Below are 18,571 nucleotides of genomic sequence, written 5' to 3' on the forward strand. Positions count from 1 at the left end.
TCCGAGGTTTTTGGAGCCATCTCTGCCCCTTGGAGCTTTGACATTGGATATTTTGGCTACAACTTCTGCCTCAGGGAGATTGTTCCTGGGACAGAGGGAGGCAACCCTGTCCAGAACTTTGCCTTCCTGGAGCCATTGCCTTGCTTCTCCCCAGAGCAGTCTGCCTTCATGGTAGTGAAGAGAGTGTTTTCTGCTCCAACAGGATGGATGGATCCAATCCCCTTGGATCTCCAATCTTGTTCCCAGATGTCTGTGCTCATATAGCCACATCATTCTACACTACAAGGATAGCCAGCTGAAGTCCCCCAGACTACCCAGCAGGGCTTTATGATCTCTTCAGACACTTCTCCGGAACATCCTACTGAGGAAGTCCCTAGGAAGAGGAAGTGCAAGAGGGAGGTGCTTAGACTCTCTGCAAGAGTCTGTCACTGAGGATACTGATTTCGATGAAGGAGAAGCATCCCCATGATCACCACCAGATGATGTCTCATTTGGAGATGTTCTTGACATCCTTAAGCAGAGAGGTGGTTGGTCCTCCAGCAACTCTTCACCAGAGGAATCAGTATTTCTGGAAGCCTTTGTAGCTGGCTTGTCTATCTCCCGCATTACTCCACCCACCAATGAACTCATTGGTTTGGTCTTTAGGCGGGCGTGGAAGAAACCTGATTCAGTTGAGCTAATCCCTAAGAGGCCAGATCGGATTCTGGCTCCACCTATCGAGAATGAATTCTGGAGTAAGGGGGTGCCCGTGGATGCTATGGTCATGGTGGCAGCCTCCAAGAAGGAACTTGCTGAAAAAAGTTCCTCTCTTCACCCCCAGTAGAGAGTGTAGGGCAATGGACAGGTTTGGGAAGCGTGTATATGCATCAACCTTTGCCCTTAGCTCGCTGAACTATTTGGCATATTTTACCAGACTACAAAGGGACTCGATCAAGGAACTTTAAAAATCCCTTTCCAAGACCTTTACTGATGAAGCTTAATCTTCTCTGGCATCTCAGTTGGCTGCCATCCAATCTATTTTAAATTCGTCCATGAGGCTTATCTCACATGGCGTCAAAGGTGCCTCAAGGGTATCGGGTTCAGGCATTTCCATTAGGTGGAATGGCTTGATGCACTTATTGTGGAGCCTTTCAAGTCCTCATTCATCAATGCACCCTTTGACAGCAGTTAATTGTTTAGCCCAAAAGTGAAGGACACGCTCTCCAGGTGTGTAAAAGATGGAAAGCCCCTCTCTGCAGTGGGCTAAGTTTTTCGACCCCTCAAAGATCCTTTTGTAGGAATCAAAGAGATGGATGGAAAATGTGGTTCAGGAAGTCCCAGGGTCCTTTCCTGGACACACGTGGAGGTAGTTCTCCTAGGAGCAGACAAGGGAACTCAAATGGATGATACACTGTGGCATTTGTTCTATATTGCCATTCCATTTCAAGTTTCTTCAAATACAACTTCAAGTCCCCACCTCTATCATAGTCAGTCACTCTGTCAATAATAAAAAACAGAAACTTGTTAAAACTGACACACTTTTCAGAATGTATAAAAAGTGCACTTTCTTTCATTTTGTTTTTAATGTCCCTAACATGTATGCATATAGAACAAATGCCACAGTGTATCCTGGCATCAGTGAAAACATTTCTATAAGTTCAGTGTTAAAAATAAGAGCTACGCAGATTTAAAATATACGGTATGAATTATCAGTATTTATTTAAATTTTTTAAAGCAAAAGACTTTATTATGATGCATTTTTATACACAAATTTAATAGATATATGTTTTTTTAATGTTTTTTTAAGGTATTTGAGGTTTATCTTGTTAATTGATGTGATCATGTGATGTTTTTACTGTATTTAACAAGACAGCTGTCATAGTATGATACTCTGAAAAAGCCCTGAGGTTGCAGGGTGAAAGCGCTCAGTGTATTAGTTTTATTTAATAAAGTCCTTCTGGTTTTAGTGTAGCCATACCTGTGTTTGTGGCGTTTTTAATTTTTCTGAGTTAGTTACATGTGTTCACTTTTCTGGGTGTTTTTTTATGTTTTATTAAGATTTTTATCGCCCCACATCGGTTGCTGCCATTCCTTGACATGTTGGGACTGTTACAAAAAGTGGAGGAACTGATGCTCTTACTGAAACAACAAAAAGTTCCAGTTGCTGGTAATTCGGACCAGCCTACTTTAACAGACACTCAAATGGAACTGCTAACCTTACATACAACTCCGAGCAGTTCAGGAACATTAGCAATTGGATCTGAGGTGAACAACCGGTCCTGTAATGACATTAATATCAATCACAACAAATTTGATGCTCCAAGCTTTTTGTTTATTCTGAAAACACCTAATATACTATTGTCCGACAGCCCTGCAGTAGGGGAAGGACATGGTACAGTCCATACACAGCTACGTAACTTTGAAAAGTTACTAGGAAGATTCAAGGCAATTCAACCAGACAATCTTTTCTTGAAACGTTCCTTGGAGCTTAAACAGGTTCTGAAGGGCCTGCGACTTTGGAAATACCCCCATCGGAACAGAAATGGGCTCAGTGATGCATGGAGAACTATTAGAACTTTTTGACACACCAGACTTGACTTGGTGCACATTATCATAAAGAAAAACAAACGGAAATTGGTAAGCATTGAGATAGAAATGAACAACATCACTAAAGACTTACTATTTGATGTTAATAAATCCTTGTGCATTTCTATATTGACAGAGAGAGAAAAGCGTGTTAAAAACAATATAGCTAAGAAAGTAAAGAAACTACAAAGGGGATACACAGGACTATTGTAACAAGACAGTGTATCCATTACCTTTCAAAAGTAATAAGAACAAAAATTATCAGAACACTGTAGTGTTTGAACAGTTTTCTGAAGAAGTTACAGTAAGTGAATATAGTAATGAGAATACTAGAAACGGGGATTTTTTTTAGAACCACCTCAATTCCCAAGAAGGTCCCAGAGGTTGATGAACAGGAACCAAAGGAACTGGGAGGGCAAACAATGGAAGAACTTTTCTCACCAGGGAAACAGATAGAAGGGTATGAGTCATTGTTGTTGTTACACCATACATTCTGTGATGAAATAGAGAGCATGGACATGAATTTACATGATCAATCAGCATGTACAATAAGTACAAAAGATGGATTTACTGTACAGGAATTGGGTTGCACTCAACAAATGTCTCTAAAAAGGAAAAGTACTTTTATTCTGCCTATGAATAATTATATAGCTACATTTGACACTTTATGTGAAAATGAAGTACGTAATTTATTATTGAATGTGTCAAAAGTTAGCGACAGTTTATCTATAGGTGAGAAAAAAGTTTTAAAGCAATTGAATCATACCAACCAGGTCAGAGTTATGAAACCTGACGGGGGGGGGGGGCAGTTATTATGGATTACCACGATTATGTGTTTAAAATTTATGAGTTACTTAATGATAGCTCCACTTATGAAAGAATTTCTGTCAATGAATTGATGAGAGCTTATGCAAAAATTGACTGGGCACTTCACAGTTTTTTAACCCAAGAGTTATTAGATTCAAGTGAATACAATTTTTTGACAGTGGATTCCCCTGTGACCCCCCCACATACACACACACACATATCTTTGGGATCCCGAAGATCCGCAAAGATCTATACAACCCACCTTTTAGACCAATTGTCGCAGCAACAGGATCAAAGACAGAACCTATTGCAGCATACATTGATTTTTGGTGTAAACCTTTATTGAATGACTTTAAACACATTTTAAAAGATTCATGGCATTGTTTAGAAACCCTGAGAGACACTGTCATTACAGATGAATTTTTATTTGTTACAGTCGATGTAATGAATTTGTTTACAGCAATCCCACACAAAGAAGGGTTGAAATTATTTGAAGAAGCCCTGACAGGAAAAGATGGTATTCATAATGTGAAAAGATACTTGTTAGTTGAACTTAGGGAAATGGTACTGAATAATAATTTTTTACTATTTGAGGGAGAGCTCTTTCACCAGACATCAGGTGTCGCTGTGGGAGCCAAGTGTACACCGATTCATGCTAACCTGGTGCTGGCTCAATGGGAGAAAAAATGGGTGTTTCATGCGAACCTTTTCAACAAGACTATAACATGGCTTAGATTTTTTGGATGATATACTCATCCTTTGGAAAGGTACAGAAAAAGAGTCGAAAGAATTTGTAGATTATTTAAACTCAACAACAACATTCTTAAAGTTCACTTACAAAACAGGTATAGACAGTATAGAACTTTTGGGCATTTTATTGATGTGGAACAGAACGAACAAGAAATTAAACTCGAGTATACAGAAAAGATACATATTCAAACTCATTTCTTCACTACAATAGTTGTCATCCTATGCATTAAAAGAAAAGCATAGTGAAAGGGCAAATGGTGAGGATATCGAGATTGACGAGTAATGACAGTGACTTTAAGGATGAAATGTACACCTTAATAGGTCTGTTTAAGGACAGGGGATTTCCCCATTAAACTGTTGACTAAAGCTAGGAACTACATTCAACGGAAAAGTAAGGAGAGGTTTGTACCCATTTTATCTACTGTACTTGGAAGTTCTTTTGAAACTAAGAAAGGTACATCATTTGATAATATATTGGTACTTCTGTACAACAACGAAGCTTTGAAAATTCAAACCATTGTTAATAACACATGGGATTTAGTTTTCAGCTTGGATATTAAAAATATTTTGGGGTCTACACCTAGAATTACTTTCACAAGGGATGTTAACCTTAAATACTTATTAGATAAACATAAAAGTAAAAAAGGTTTGGTTTCTAAAATGTCCAAATGTAACATGTGTAAAGCCTGTAAATATGTGAACACTAGTCCATATGTAGCAACATAGTTATTTCGTACAATTTAGTGTCCTGGTAACTGCAATTGTAACACCAGGATGGTGGTATATATGGCTATGTGCATGTCCTGTTCAGCTTTTTATGTGGGTAAAACCACTAGGAAACCTAAGGAAAGGATTTTAGAACATGTTAGGGACATTTAAAAACAAAAAAAAGTGCACTTTTTATACATTCTGAAAAGTGCGTCACTTTTAACAAGTTTCTGTTTTTTATTATTGACAGAGTGACTGACTATGGTAGTGGTGGGGACTTGAAGTTGTATTTGGAGAAACTTGAAAAGGAATGGTGATATAGAACAAATGCCACAGTGTATCCTGTCATCAATGTGAACATTTCTATAAGTTCAGTGTTAAAAATAAGAACTAGGCAGATTTAAAATATACGGTATGAATTATCAGTATTTATTTAAAATTTTTAAAGCAAAATACTATTTATTATGATGCATTTTTATACACAAATTTAATAGATATATGTTCTTTTAAAATGTTTTTAAGGTATTTGCGGTTTGTCTTACTAAGTTATGTGATCATGTGATGTTTTTACTTTATTTAACAAGACAGCTGACATAGTATGATATGATACTCTGAAGAAGCCCTGAGGTTGCAGAATGAAAGTGCTCAGAGTATTAGTTTTATTTAATAAAGTCCTTCTGGTTTTAGTGTAGCCATACCGGTGTTGGTGGTATTTTTTATTTTTCTGAGTTAGGTATGTGTGTTCGCTCTTTTGGGAGCTTTTTTATGTTTTATTAAATCTTAGAACAGTCTCCCTCTCAACATTGGGCTAAGTCCTAGCCTACCGCTATTTAAAGCCTTCCTAGAAGAACACTTAAATAAATCATAGCTATGCACATGCATAACCCCAGGCTTAATACGCAATCTGCCCCCCTATACCTCCTTCAATTATATTAACAAGTCCACTACCATTAAGCACTGTCAAGACTGGAAAAAAATATAGCATTCTATTTCTCCATTTCTTTCTCTTTATGAACTAATTTAAACAGCACAAGTATTCTTCCAATTCAAACATGAGAATGGTATTGTGCAAATATCCTGTCACTGAGGCAGTGACACTGTATCATGTTAAAAGTCTTGTCAGATTTATAATTTTGTGTAAAGTGTTATCAAGATAAACATGTAATGTATTCACTGTATATTTATGTCTACTAATTTTGCTTATAAGTTTGTGTAAAGTGTTATCAGAGTTAAAGTGGCAATGTACTCACTGTATACTTGCACATTATAGTTTGCTTGTAAGTCTTATAATTTCCTTAAATTGTGGAGCTTTTCTCCCTGGGCCTCTGCTGCAAATGGGATTTGTGACCCAGTCGGACTATCCCAGTCAACAAATGTCAAATAAATATAACCCATACAGCTTAGGCTACTGCACCAGTGCTCATTCAGACATCTACTGTTATGGTAAACTTACTTAAACAGTTGTACTTCCTTGAAGAAATTAAAGCACCAGAGTGTTAGACAATGATTGTGTTGATATGCCAGATACTGATCACACCTCCGTTTCCATTCCTAACTTATTACCAGGATCTACACAAGAGACTGTCTTGTAGACTGGTGAGTATGATACGCTATTAAGATAAGAACTAGTCCTGTTATTCAAAGAGGGTAAAGACCCTTCAGACCTAGCTTCATATAGACCCATTTCTATTTTAAACCATGATTATGAAGTGTTTATGCCTAAATTAGCTAAGGGAATGGCAAAGGTAGTTGACAGAATTGACAGATATGGATCAGTGTGATTTTATGGAGTAGAGACAAACATTTGACAACATTACTAGAACAATGATGATCTGGAGGGAAGCAGAATGTAGGAAAACACTGCTGCTGCTGTTGGTGGGTTTTGAAGCAGAGAATGCATTAGTAGAGTCAGCTGGGATTTTATGAGTAGGGCAATGCTGAGATTTTGATTTCCTCATAGAGTAGGTTAGGAGGATATGTGAAAGGTCAGAGGCAGGGCATTAAGGTGGGAGGTTTCTTCTCTGGTAAGTTGTGTTACAGAGGAACTAGGCAAAAGTGTCCTCTTTCACCTTTGTTTGCTTTACATTTATTTCCATGGGAAAATAAATTACAGGGCTAGAAAATCAATGTTCTAAATAGTATGGTAATAAGAAAGTAAGCTTTTTTTGCTTGGCTGTATTTGCATAAGTATTTTTATACCTCAAGTAGACTTGGAGAATTTTTCCTCAGGTAGGTAGCAGACGCAAGTTGTGTGATGGGAAAGAGAGCAATACAACCGGAAACATATTTTTTGAGAATGTAAAAAGTTGGCAGATTTTATAAGTTCATTTCAGGGTACTTTACAAGAAAGGCTGGGCAAGCAAATGGTTGAAATGAAGGAAGTGATTGTTTTGAGCTGGGACTTGGGAACTGAATTGCCTAGATGTAATAAGGCCTTACTAAGATTAATGCTGTTGGCTACCAAAAAAGAAATGACTAGAAAATGGAAACCAGAATCTATACTAACTGTAAGTGAAGTCCTGAATGTTGGAAATGAGAAAAAATGGAGGTCAGATCCTTAGGAGAGGGAAGAAGCAAATGACATTGAAGTAAATGGAATTTGTGGAAACAATACATGCAGAACATTGTTCAGAAGGAGAAGGAGTGAGTTATAATGAAGGCAGGAACTGAGCGATTTGTGTCGTATTAGAGTGAATGATTGTTTAAAACACACACACACACACATATATATATATATATATATATATATATATATATTTATGCACACACACATATGTACATATATATATATATATATATATATATGTACCTGTATGTGTGTGTATGTCTGTGTGTGTGTGTATATATATATATATATATATATATATATATATATATATATATTGTTGTATCTTTCAGCTTTTCCCGGTTAGGGGTCGCCACAGCGGAACTCTGGTCCGCTAATGATTGGCAGTAGATTTTTACGTACTGAGTTGCCAGCTCTGATGCACAACCTTCAACGAAGGTACGCCCATTTACGCATGTCTCCGCAATGAAGACGCTTTAGCTGAGAATCGAACAGGACAACGTCATACTGTGAGGCGACATATATATATATATATATATATATATATATATATGTGTGTGTGTATTTAGGTTTACTATCAAAATCTCGAATGTCAACATGCATTTTGTACACAAACACAGAAATTCCGGATTCCTGAATACTAATTAGGTAAATGTCAAAAACACGTCAATTTGAAATGATTGAACCAACAGCTTCGGCATTTCTGAAAGTTTACCTGCTGACACTTACCTGCTTGTTTTCCAGCAGTATGAGCTTGTGCAGTTCAGTACTGCACATCACATTAATTCACAAGCCCCCCTGCAAATTATATATTCCAACTCCGAGACTGCACTGCAGTGAAGAAAAGGGTAAATTTCCTGATCCGCACTGTACCACAATCTCTATTTTTAATGTCGACCTCATATGAGCAAATGCAGAGTTTCACTAAAGGACATTCATAGAATTGCAGTTTGGCAATATGGGAATCAGCAAACACACATTTGGCATTCCTGTGTTCACCTAACTGCACTTCTACATTTTGATAGTAAACATATGTGTGTGTGTGTGTGTGTGTGTGTGTGTGTGTGTGTATATATATATATATATATATATATATATATATATATATATATATATATATATATATATATATATAGAGTTTCACTTTATATCGTCGAAAGCTCATTTCATCGAATTTCAAAACAGCGAGACCAAATCGTCGAAAACTCATAACTTCGATTCTCAAATCATTGAAAACTACAGAGCAACTAGAAATAACATCCAACAGAGTTTTTACTACATTTATGCAGGGGGGTAAGCCCCCTGCACCCCCCGTACATTAAATATACCAACTCCAAGGTTGCATTACAGTGGGTGAAAAAGGTAATTTCCTAACCCCACTGTAGTGCAACCATGGAGTTGTATTTAATTTTCGGGGGGTTTGGGGGGGTGGCTTTCCCCCCTGCTTAAACATAGTAGACAGTGTCTGGGATGATATTTCTAGTTGCTTTGTAGTTTTCAATGATTTGAGATTCAATGTTATGAGTTTTCGACAATTTGAGTTTTTGATGATTTGGTCTCGCAGTTTTGAAATTCGATGAAATGAGTTTTCGACGATATGAAGTGAAACCATATATATATATATATATATATATATATATCTATATATGGGATCCATCAGTATGTTCGAAGTTTCACTACTTCGAACCCTCCTTTGCCGAGTCCACTTGTTCGAAGTAGTGAAACTTCGAACATTGACTTCGGCAGTCACACTATAGCGCGGAATGGGAATATTCCCTTTTCCCCGCTGTAGTGCGATTACGGAGTTGATATATTTAAGTAGGGGTTGTGGGGGGTGCAGGGGGGCTTGCCCTCTTACAAAAACATGCTTTTGTATTTTTTTTTTTTTTGGTAGCCCGGAGAACTAGACTTCAGCGAAAGTGCACTTTCATTTAAGTGGACTTTTGATGAAATGTAGGGTCTACTGCTCTATTTCGAAGAAGTGTATTTTCGATGTAGAGCAGTAGACCCATATATATATATATATATATATATATATATATATATATATATATGTAAAATTTATTTTTATTTTACATTTGTTAACCGGGAATGTCCGACTGGATATTTATTTGTCCATTTTCAGCAGAGGCCCGGGGAGAAAAGCTCCATACAGTAGACATAAGACAGACAACATAATACACTGTAAAATACAATAGAGAAATACAATCCAGAGAAATTTTTACATATTTACATAATGAAACCATTCCACTATGAGTAAATCAAGATAGAGGTTATACAATATATTTGTAGGTCATTTTCCAAGTTCCCAGCCCAACATTCAAGAGGTTCATATATGATTGTGTGTTTCTTGGTAGGTTACATAAAATGTGATCTAGATTTTACTTAAGCACATGTTAGTACATAGTAGTATAGAAAGGATTCAGAGAGACTGTTAAGAGACCCTAGTTGGGTGCACAGTAGTAGAGTGTCCGGAATTAGTCGGGGTAGAGCAAGGACAGAGCCATCGCAAAGTAAAGTATTGAGTAAGGTTCTTTTCAAATTGGGTTGGGGAGGGTTGTAAGGTTAGTGCTGCAGGAAGAGAGTTCCAGATTTTACCAACTGAGTTCATAAACAGAGCTTCCCCCCTGAGTTGTTTGCTTTGAAAGTGAAAGCTAACATTTTGTTAGAGGATCGGAGAGTTTTAAGGTTATGGTAGGGGGTGATGAGAGTTTTAAGATCGGGTGTCCGGTCTGGCTGGTAGAGCATCTTGCGGGCGATTATTAGTTGGTTAGTTAGTAGAAGGTTAGGTAGTTCAAGCCAGCTTAGTAGCTTGAGGTTGTGGCAATGATAGGCCCTATAGGCAGAGGCGGTGGCAAAGTTGATTATAGCAGGTTGTGAGCTTGTTCAGGGAGGTTTTATTCAGGCTGGTGAGTAAGGGGGAGGCGTAGAGAAGTGTGGATAGGAGATGAGTGTGAGCAAGAACAGTTCTGGCTAGGCAGGTTAAGAAGGGTTTGATTCTGTATAGACAGCCAAGTTTTTTATTTACTGTTTTGATGCTGTGGTCGATATGCAAATCAAACTTTAGGTTGTTGTCGACTATAACTCCTAGTAGTTTGGTTGAGGGGTTTGGTGAGATATAGTGTCATTGTTAGATGTAATGGAGAAGATTAGAGAGGATGTCTTATGAGATGGGGAGAACAGCAGCAGTTTTTTTTTTTTTTTTGGGGGGGGGGGTTTAGTATGAGACAGCTATAGAGCAGCCAATTTTCAACCATGCTAAGTGTGGTTTGAGTTAGTGTCAGTAGTAGTTCTGGGGTTGTGGCAGAACAGAATATAGGGTTAAGTCGTCTGCGTATTGAATACAGGTAGTATCTGGTATTACTTTATGCAAGTCATTAATGAATGTGGAAAATAGGAGGCGCCTTAAGATGGATCCTTGGGGTCTGCAAGTGTTATAGGTAAGAGGGTAGGTAAGTTATCTTTCCACAGGACTGTCTATTGTCTACCTCCCAGATATGACTTAAACCATTGTATAGCATGGGTGTCTAGGGAGATTTTTTCTAGGGTTTGCAGGAGAAGTTGATGGTTTACCATGTCGAAAGCTTTGGAAAGATCTAAGAAGATGGCTGAGGAGAGTTTATTGCTATTACGGTTATGATTTATGGCATTGGTGAAGGAGAGTAGGGCAGTGGTGGTACTGAGGTTGGGTCTGAAGCCATGTTGAGAGTTTGACAGGTGATTGTTATCAAGAAGATAGGCTAGGAGTTGTTTTTGGATACAGTTTTCCAGGATTTTGCCTATAGGAGAGAGTATTGGTATGGGTCTGTAATTTGAGATGTCAGTGCAACTCCCTCCCCCCTTGTGGAGTGGAATGATATGGGATATTTTCCAGGTAGTTGGAATGGTAGCTTTAGATATGGATCAGTTGATCATAATGGATATAGGGTAGGCTACAGCATCTGCTACTTTTTGTAGGTATTCAGCTGGTAGGAGATCAGCGGCAAGGGTAGCTGGTTTTAGTTTTCTAATTAGAGTAAGTGTAAATGAAGTTGAGACTGGTTGAAATTGGAAGGGAGTTTGGGTAGTGGGTGTAGAGGCTGATGAATTTGGTGCACTAGGGGATAACTTATTGGCTAGGTTTTGGATAGTTTCTGTAAAGAAGCTATTGAAGGAGTTGGCTACCTCTGCTGGTGAATGTGAGTTGTAAGTTTGAGGGGACAGGGGTGGTAGATAGTCCTGGACGGAGCAGTGTGTTTAGAGTTGTCCAGAATTTATTTGGTTTGTTTTGGTGTTTTTGTTGTAGGTTCAGATAGTAGTTCTTTTTGTTGGTAGTGACAGATTTATTGTGTCATTCCTTAGTTGTCTATAATGGAGTTAATCTATGAGTTTTTTTGAGGCATGTCAAGTGGTCCAAGCTTTATTTCTTAGTAAGATTTTTTGCCTAGTTGCTGCTGTAAGCCATGGGGTGCTTTTGGTTTTAGTCCTAATGGTACGAGCTGGAGCTTGGCTTTCTAGGATGGATAAGAATTTAGTATTTTAGTATTTAACAGCTTCTTCTAGTGGGAGATGCTTAACTACTGACCAGTTGCAAAGTTTAAGGTATGTTTGAAAATTTTTAAGGTTAAACTTTTTCTTGTTCCTGATTGTTTTGTAGGTGGGTTGTTTGTGGATTTCAGCCTTTTGCCTGTTAATATAGGTGAGATGGTGATCACTTATGTCATCTGGCAAGGTTCCGGCTTTATACGTGAGTAAGTGATTGTTAATGAGTATCCGATCTAATATAATTTCTTTATTGTTAGGTTTATTGATCCTGGTGGGGGATGATATGACTTGTGAGAAACCGTAAAGATTAATGTGGCAAGTGGGGGGGGTTAAGAGGAGTATGAGTACCACTCTATATTAAAATCTCCGAGTACAGTGGTTTCTTGGGGATAATTATTTGATAGCCAGTTTAGTATGTCCTCAAGTACTGGTATGTTTTTGTTTATACATATGAGAAAGCTTTATTTAGTTGACAGTGTTTAAAGTCGACATCTGTTTTGTCAACACACTTTGGTCAACAAAACAGATGGCTGACAGGTGAGAGCAATCTCATGATATGTGGCATTGAGGAATATCCCCTTTCCCTAATATTGTGCAGTCTTGGACTTAGTATACGTAGTTAGTAGGGTTTTAAGGTTTCAGAAGAGCAGCCCCCCCACACACAAAAGCATTGGAGGTGCATGGGTCTTGCCCCTTGTAAAAAAACATTCTTTCTTTATTGCATGCTCTGAGATTGTGTTTCCGAGCACGTGTAATGATTTGCCAGCATTTTTTTTTCTGATTTCATTATGTTGACGCTAGTGCCATTGACATTTACTTGTTTAAATTATTTAAAGGTATGTTTGTGTGCGTGTGTGTAAATATATATATATATATATATATATATATATATATATATATATATAAAATGACATTCAGAATTGCCATTTAGCTGAAACACCTGATATCCTTAAAGGGTGATTTGCATATATCCCAATCCCTCCAAGCTACACGCTCTAGGAACCTAAACCTTGTCACCACAATAAACAGGACATTCTGGAGGGATAGATTCCCATCCCAGAGACTTCCCATACTCTGGAACAGGCTTCCCATCTATGTCAAGCAAATTTCTTCATTAGCACTCTTCAAGAAAAATCTTGATAAGTGGATGGGAAATAGGAAATACACCCTGGGGATCACTTCTGTGTCTCTCTTTGACAGTGGCACAGGAAAATAACTTTCTTGGGTGGCGTAAGCCAGGGAATCTTGTTGGGTAGGCTTCTGTAGGCCCTTGGGCCGATAGCCTAGTACCAACCTATGAGGCCTCGGATGCAGGAGGTTTAAGGTATCACACAGTTAGAAGTCTAGCTTTGCTAGATTTTTCTTTTTGCATATTTTAACCAGTTGGTTATCTTTGTGACCTTTTTACTCTTTGTTTTAGTTTATATATATATATATATATATATATATATATATATATACACACACACACACACACACACATTTTTTCTTCACATAAACCACCATTGTAACCAGCTGCTACTAAAAGGGGTGTTTACTCACACACACTTCTTCTTCTTTCAGCTTTTTCCCAGTTAGGGGTTGCCACAGCAGATCACCTGTGTGCTTATGATTGGCAGTGGAGTTTTACGGTGTCGAGTTGCCAGCCCGGCGCCCAGCCTTCCACAGAAGGCACACACATGCATGCACTCACACCTAGGGCCAATTTAGAGTATCCAATCTGCCTACAGCATGTCTTTGGGATGTGGGAGGAAACTGGAGCACCCGGAGGAAACCCATGTGACCACAGGGAGGACATGCAGACTCCGCACAGAAGGCACCCCAGCTGAGGATCGAACCAGAGAATCTCTTGCTGTGAGGTGGCAACGCTAAACACTGCTTGAAAATTAGGAAAATATTATTGTGGCTGGTTTACTTTTCTATTAATATATCTGTATATGTCATTGTTTAAAATGTGATTCAATGAAGATGTTTAAAAAAAGGTTAGAACTAGTCCTAGAGCTGAGAGAAATCCCAGAAGGTTAAAACCACCTCATAGTCTTACCTACTGAGTAGTGCATCAATAGCAAATGGATCTAACACTGTAACAGTGCTGAATAGACAGCCTGTTTAAAGCACTTTGGGTATGAACATTGAAGTACCATTTTACTCCAGTAATTCATTAAATGTGCTTAAGACAAAGATTGGGTATTGTAGTTTATTAAACTAAGCTGAATAAAATTGAACCTGAGCACAGTTTATAGAGAGATTGCATGTGACTGTATGTCATAGCCTTTGCTCATTTTTGCTCATTCTGTGCTTAGTAATAAAGTGACTTTGAGCTGTGATCTTTGTATGCATGCAGATTTTCCAAAGAATATAATAGTATTTCAGACATTTGTACTTTTGTAGGCTTTTTGCTTAACGGAAATACCATGTGAACTCAGATGAGTTTGAAGTGGGCATAGCTACAGTAAATTAGTTATGTCTGCACCTTTACTGTGATCAGGTACTCATTGCACTGATTTTTATTTTTTTAATTTGTAGGTTGTGGGACATAGAGTGTGGTGCCTGTCTAAGGGTCCTGGAAGGCCATGAAGAGCTGGTACGCTGCATCCGCTTTGACAATAAAAGAATAGTCAGTGGTGCATATGATGGGTGAGTCGTTCTTTGATGCTATTAGCTGATGCTTATTTTTGAGCAAGTAAGGCAAGTGACTAATGCTCGTACATTATTGCAAAAAAAAAAAAATATATATATATATATATATATATATATATATATATATATATATATATATATTGTTTATTTTTTTAACAACACAGCAATGCACTGAGCTAATTATGAACAATGTTACCTGTATTGAGGCTGAAGATGCAGCAAACCTGTCTGATAAATTTAACTCTAGCTTTATCCCTCTCTTCCCTCTCTCCCCTGTCTGTTTCAAAAGGGGTTCTCTTCGGAATCTCGAAATCCTAAAACATCAAAATTCATATGGTCGAGACCATATGATAAAAGTTTTAGAACTTCGAAATTACGAATGGATATCTGCATACAGGGCGGAACGGGAGATTTCCCTTTTCCTTGCTGTAGTGTGATCTTGGAGTTGGTATATTTAAGTAGCGGGGGTGTGGGGGGGTGCAGGGGGTCTTACCCCCCCCCAGAAATGTTGAAATGTTTTTATGTTGGATTTATTTCGGAATCTCAACATTCCAAAATATCGTTCATATGAAATTCAGTGTTTCAGAAATTCGAGATTCCAAAGTGAATCCTTCTCAAGATATACTTGAAAATGCCTCCAACTATCACACAAGACCAAATACTAAAAGTGCTATAAAGAGCAAACAACATTGCATCGATGGGTCCTAACAATACCCCTGGATGCATCTTAAATAATATAAAGCACAAATTTAGCCACACCTATAACAACACTGTTCAGTCTCAGCTTCCATACAGGTTTTGTACCAAGCGAATAGAGAACAGCTACAGCCATTCCCCTGCATAAGGGAGGACTTTCCACAAACCCAGGCAATTACCGACCCATATATCTGTCCAGCCTCATATGCAAAGCCATGGAAAGACTTATCATAGATCTAATCAATCAGGACATAGGAAGCTTCCAAACACTAGACCCATCTGTTTGGATGCATAAAGGGCAGTTCATGTTTACACAACTTAGTGGAATTTTTTGAAAAGGTATCCTAAGCAGTGGAAAAATGCAAAATGGTGCATACCCACATACCTCTACCTGGCCAAAGTTTTTGACACAGTTCCACTCAGACATAATAGAAAAGCTCAAACTGGAAATAAACCTTTATGTCACCCGCTGAATTGCAGCTGGCTCACAGATAGGGTGCAGGAAAACAAAATAGGGGAAGTTACTGTCACAAAGAGATCAGTCAGCAGTGGAGTCGACCAGGATTCTGTGATGGAGCCCCTCCTGTTTAGCATCTACTTTCCTGAAGTAAAAGCAAATAGCAAAGGGCTCTGGCTGACTGTGGTTGCAGGTAATTGCAAGCAAGGAGTAGTCACTAAAATCCCAAATGGCTTTGCCATCCTGCAGGAAAGTTTGTACCAAGTAGATAACTGGTGCCGAAATGGTGAACTGAAACTAAATGCCAAAAAATGCATTATTGCATCCTTAAGGAAGTTATTTATCCTAGAAAACTAGCACATTAACAATATGCCCCTTAGAATTGAACCACTTGCTCAAGATTTGGGAACCTATATGGACGGTGACCTAACTTTTGATCAGCATGTGTTCATTGTTTAAGAAAGTCCTTCTATATTGCACAGCTTATAAACAAAGAGATTTTGTCTAAATCTAGGGATGTCATTGTACCCCTTTACTCAGCCCTCATTAGGCCAGTCATTGAATATAATGCCCCCTTTAGCATGTATCTATCTAGAAACATTCAGTGACTGGAATGCCCACAGAGATACCTTACTAAAAAGATACAAGGCTTAAACAAATGTGTCTTACATGGACAGACTCGAAGCCCTATAACTATGCTTGGTATTCTACAGACTGCTAAGAGGTGACTTGTGTCTGGCATGCAAGGCATCCTCCGACCCAATACTGATGGATTTTACTGCATATGAGCAAGTCAAATGGCATTAGAAATATTCAGTCTAGAGATATAGAGTGAAATCCTGCTTACCATCCCGGGGCAGACTATTTTGTGACATCTCTGGTCCAGATTAAGTTTCCAGAAACCGCAGCACCTTTACACTTTGCTCCCAGCTGAAGAATCAAAAACATTGGACATGTAGGGCAATATACTGTTCCATTTTGCAACTTTGGGATTTTGGTCCTTTAAATATCTAACTTAACTATCCTAGTTTCTGTTCTTCTCTATGACCCATACTCTGGATAGCCAGTCAGAACTCCCTGATTTTGGGTCAGTGTTTGGAAAAGACCATTACACTAGCCTGCCCAGTGGGCTTTCACTAAATTCTCTGCATTTTGGGCTCTCTTGAGGTTGTGGCTAAGGCAGAAGACAAAGAATATGTGTGGTCAGATGATGATCTCAGGCTGTTCTTTAAGGATGACTTGAGGTGTTTCATTCTGGATTCCTCTTATTGGGTTGAAGTTTTCTTTGAGCAGGCATCTGTGAATCTGGTTGAAGATCTGCAGAAGTGAAATAGACAAGGACAACTTTCAGGAATTTGTAACACCATACCCCTCGCCCTCAGTCTCTTCCTCCACAAGAGAAAGAGGTCTTAGCCAACCCAATTCACAGTGGGGAAGAATATGAGAAGGGTATCCAAGGATCAGGTATTTTTACTGCCCCGATCTGCCTGAAAGGTTTCCTGGAGGCAGACTCCAGAAATGTAGTTGTATCATTCATGGCAGCTTAGTCTGTACATTTGCCCCAGCTTGTAGAATGAAAAACAAAGATCTTTGAGTTCTACAACATGTTGTCTTAAATGGCTGGTAATTAAAGCTTTTAGATCATCCCCCAGAAAGATTGCCACTTAATTACCAGATAGATGTTTATTAGATTATTGTTGCAGTCTGTAACTTTTTGAAATGTTGGAACCCTAGATCGAGTCCCAGAATACAGAGGCTGAATGTTCAAAAGAACGGTCTTGTATATACTCAGTCCCTGATGCCATTTCTTGGAATATTCCCTTTTCTCCACGGTGTGGCGATCCTGGAGTTGGTGTGTGTGTGTGTGTGTGTGTGTGTGTGTGTGTGTGTGTGTGTGTGTGTTGTATAAAGTTTTTGGGGGTGCAGAGGGGGCTGAACCCCCTGCAAAAAGACATTTAAAGGAGAAGAGTGATATTTGATTTCAGATTCACTCTTCCTGTGTTTTTGGTCCTTTTTCTGGCTTGTCAGCAGTTGGCATTTTGAGTGCCAACATTTCATTAGGGAGCTGCTGTAGTCACCTAAAATGTTCATTACATAGATCACTGTTGCAGTTGCCCAAGCTGTGTGGGTTCCACTTCTCTGCAACAGCTGTCTTTACAGATCTTTAGGTGCTGTCCATGTGCATTAGCCATCAGGAGTGAGCAGAGCTCTCTCTGTAAACTTTAGTTGGAGCACCAGTTTCTTTAGAGCTTTTTTGTCACCAGAGTAAGAGCTTCATTTGGCTGTCCCTGTGCTTTGTTAGACAGCTAATGATCCTCAAATGCTGGCAGGTAAGCCCCATTTGTGAAAGCCTTCCTAATTTAAATTTATTTTGTGACGAAAACTTGTGTTTTTATCTGTCATTTTGTGTGCTTTTCCTAAGAAACAAAGTGATATGGATTGTTTTAAAATGCTGAAGGGAATTGTAATGTGGATGCTTGTGTAAACTTTTTTGTGAAGAAAAGTTTATTTTTTGACAAAAAACTTTCTCAGATTTTATGATTTGTTTTGTTTGAGACTGGATGCTGTGGGGTGTTCACTGGTATACTCACCTTAGAACCACTTATCTTCATTTAATGTTCATTGTATTGATCACTGCTACAGTAGCCTTAGTTATATAACAGCTGGCCAATGTCAAGGGCACCTTCCATGCACCCAAACCGTTAATAAGCTCAAGCTGAGCTGAAGAAAGTATGGTCTGAAAATATTTGCATAAAAAGAGAATCCTTCAAAGGGACTGGCAGAAGACCCCCCCCCCCCCAAACCTGAATCACAAACTTGAAAAGAAAAAAACAGAAGTTGTCCATTTGCAGTCATTT

At 38.5% G+C, this 18,571-nt stretch overlaps 1 protein-coding gene across 1 annotated transcript in view; it reads left to right on the forward strand.

Annotated features, from left to right (window-relative positions):
* BTRC (beta-transducin repeat containing E3 ubiquitin protein ligase) overlaps positions 1-18,571 on the forward strand; it is a 2,835,508-nt gene that overhangs the window by 2,541,345 nt on the left and 275,592 nt on the right. The window contains exon 13 of the mRNA XM_044056496.1: positions 14,447-14,557. Within this exon, the coding sequence (XP_043912431.1) occupies positions 14,447-14,557 (111 nt within the window). The remainder of the gene's footprint in view (positions 1-14,446; positions 14,558-18,571) is intronic.

The sequence above is a fragment of the Protopterus annectens genome, chromosome 14.part0, assembly GCF_019279795.1.
Source record: "Protopterus annectens isolate FY-2018-M chromosome 14.part0, PAN1.0, whole genome shotgun sequence".
Lineage (NCBI taxonomy): Eukaryota > Metazoa > Chordata > Ceratodontiformes > Protopteridae > Protopterus > Protopterus annectens.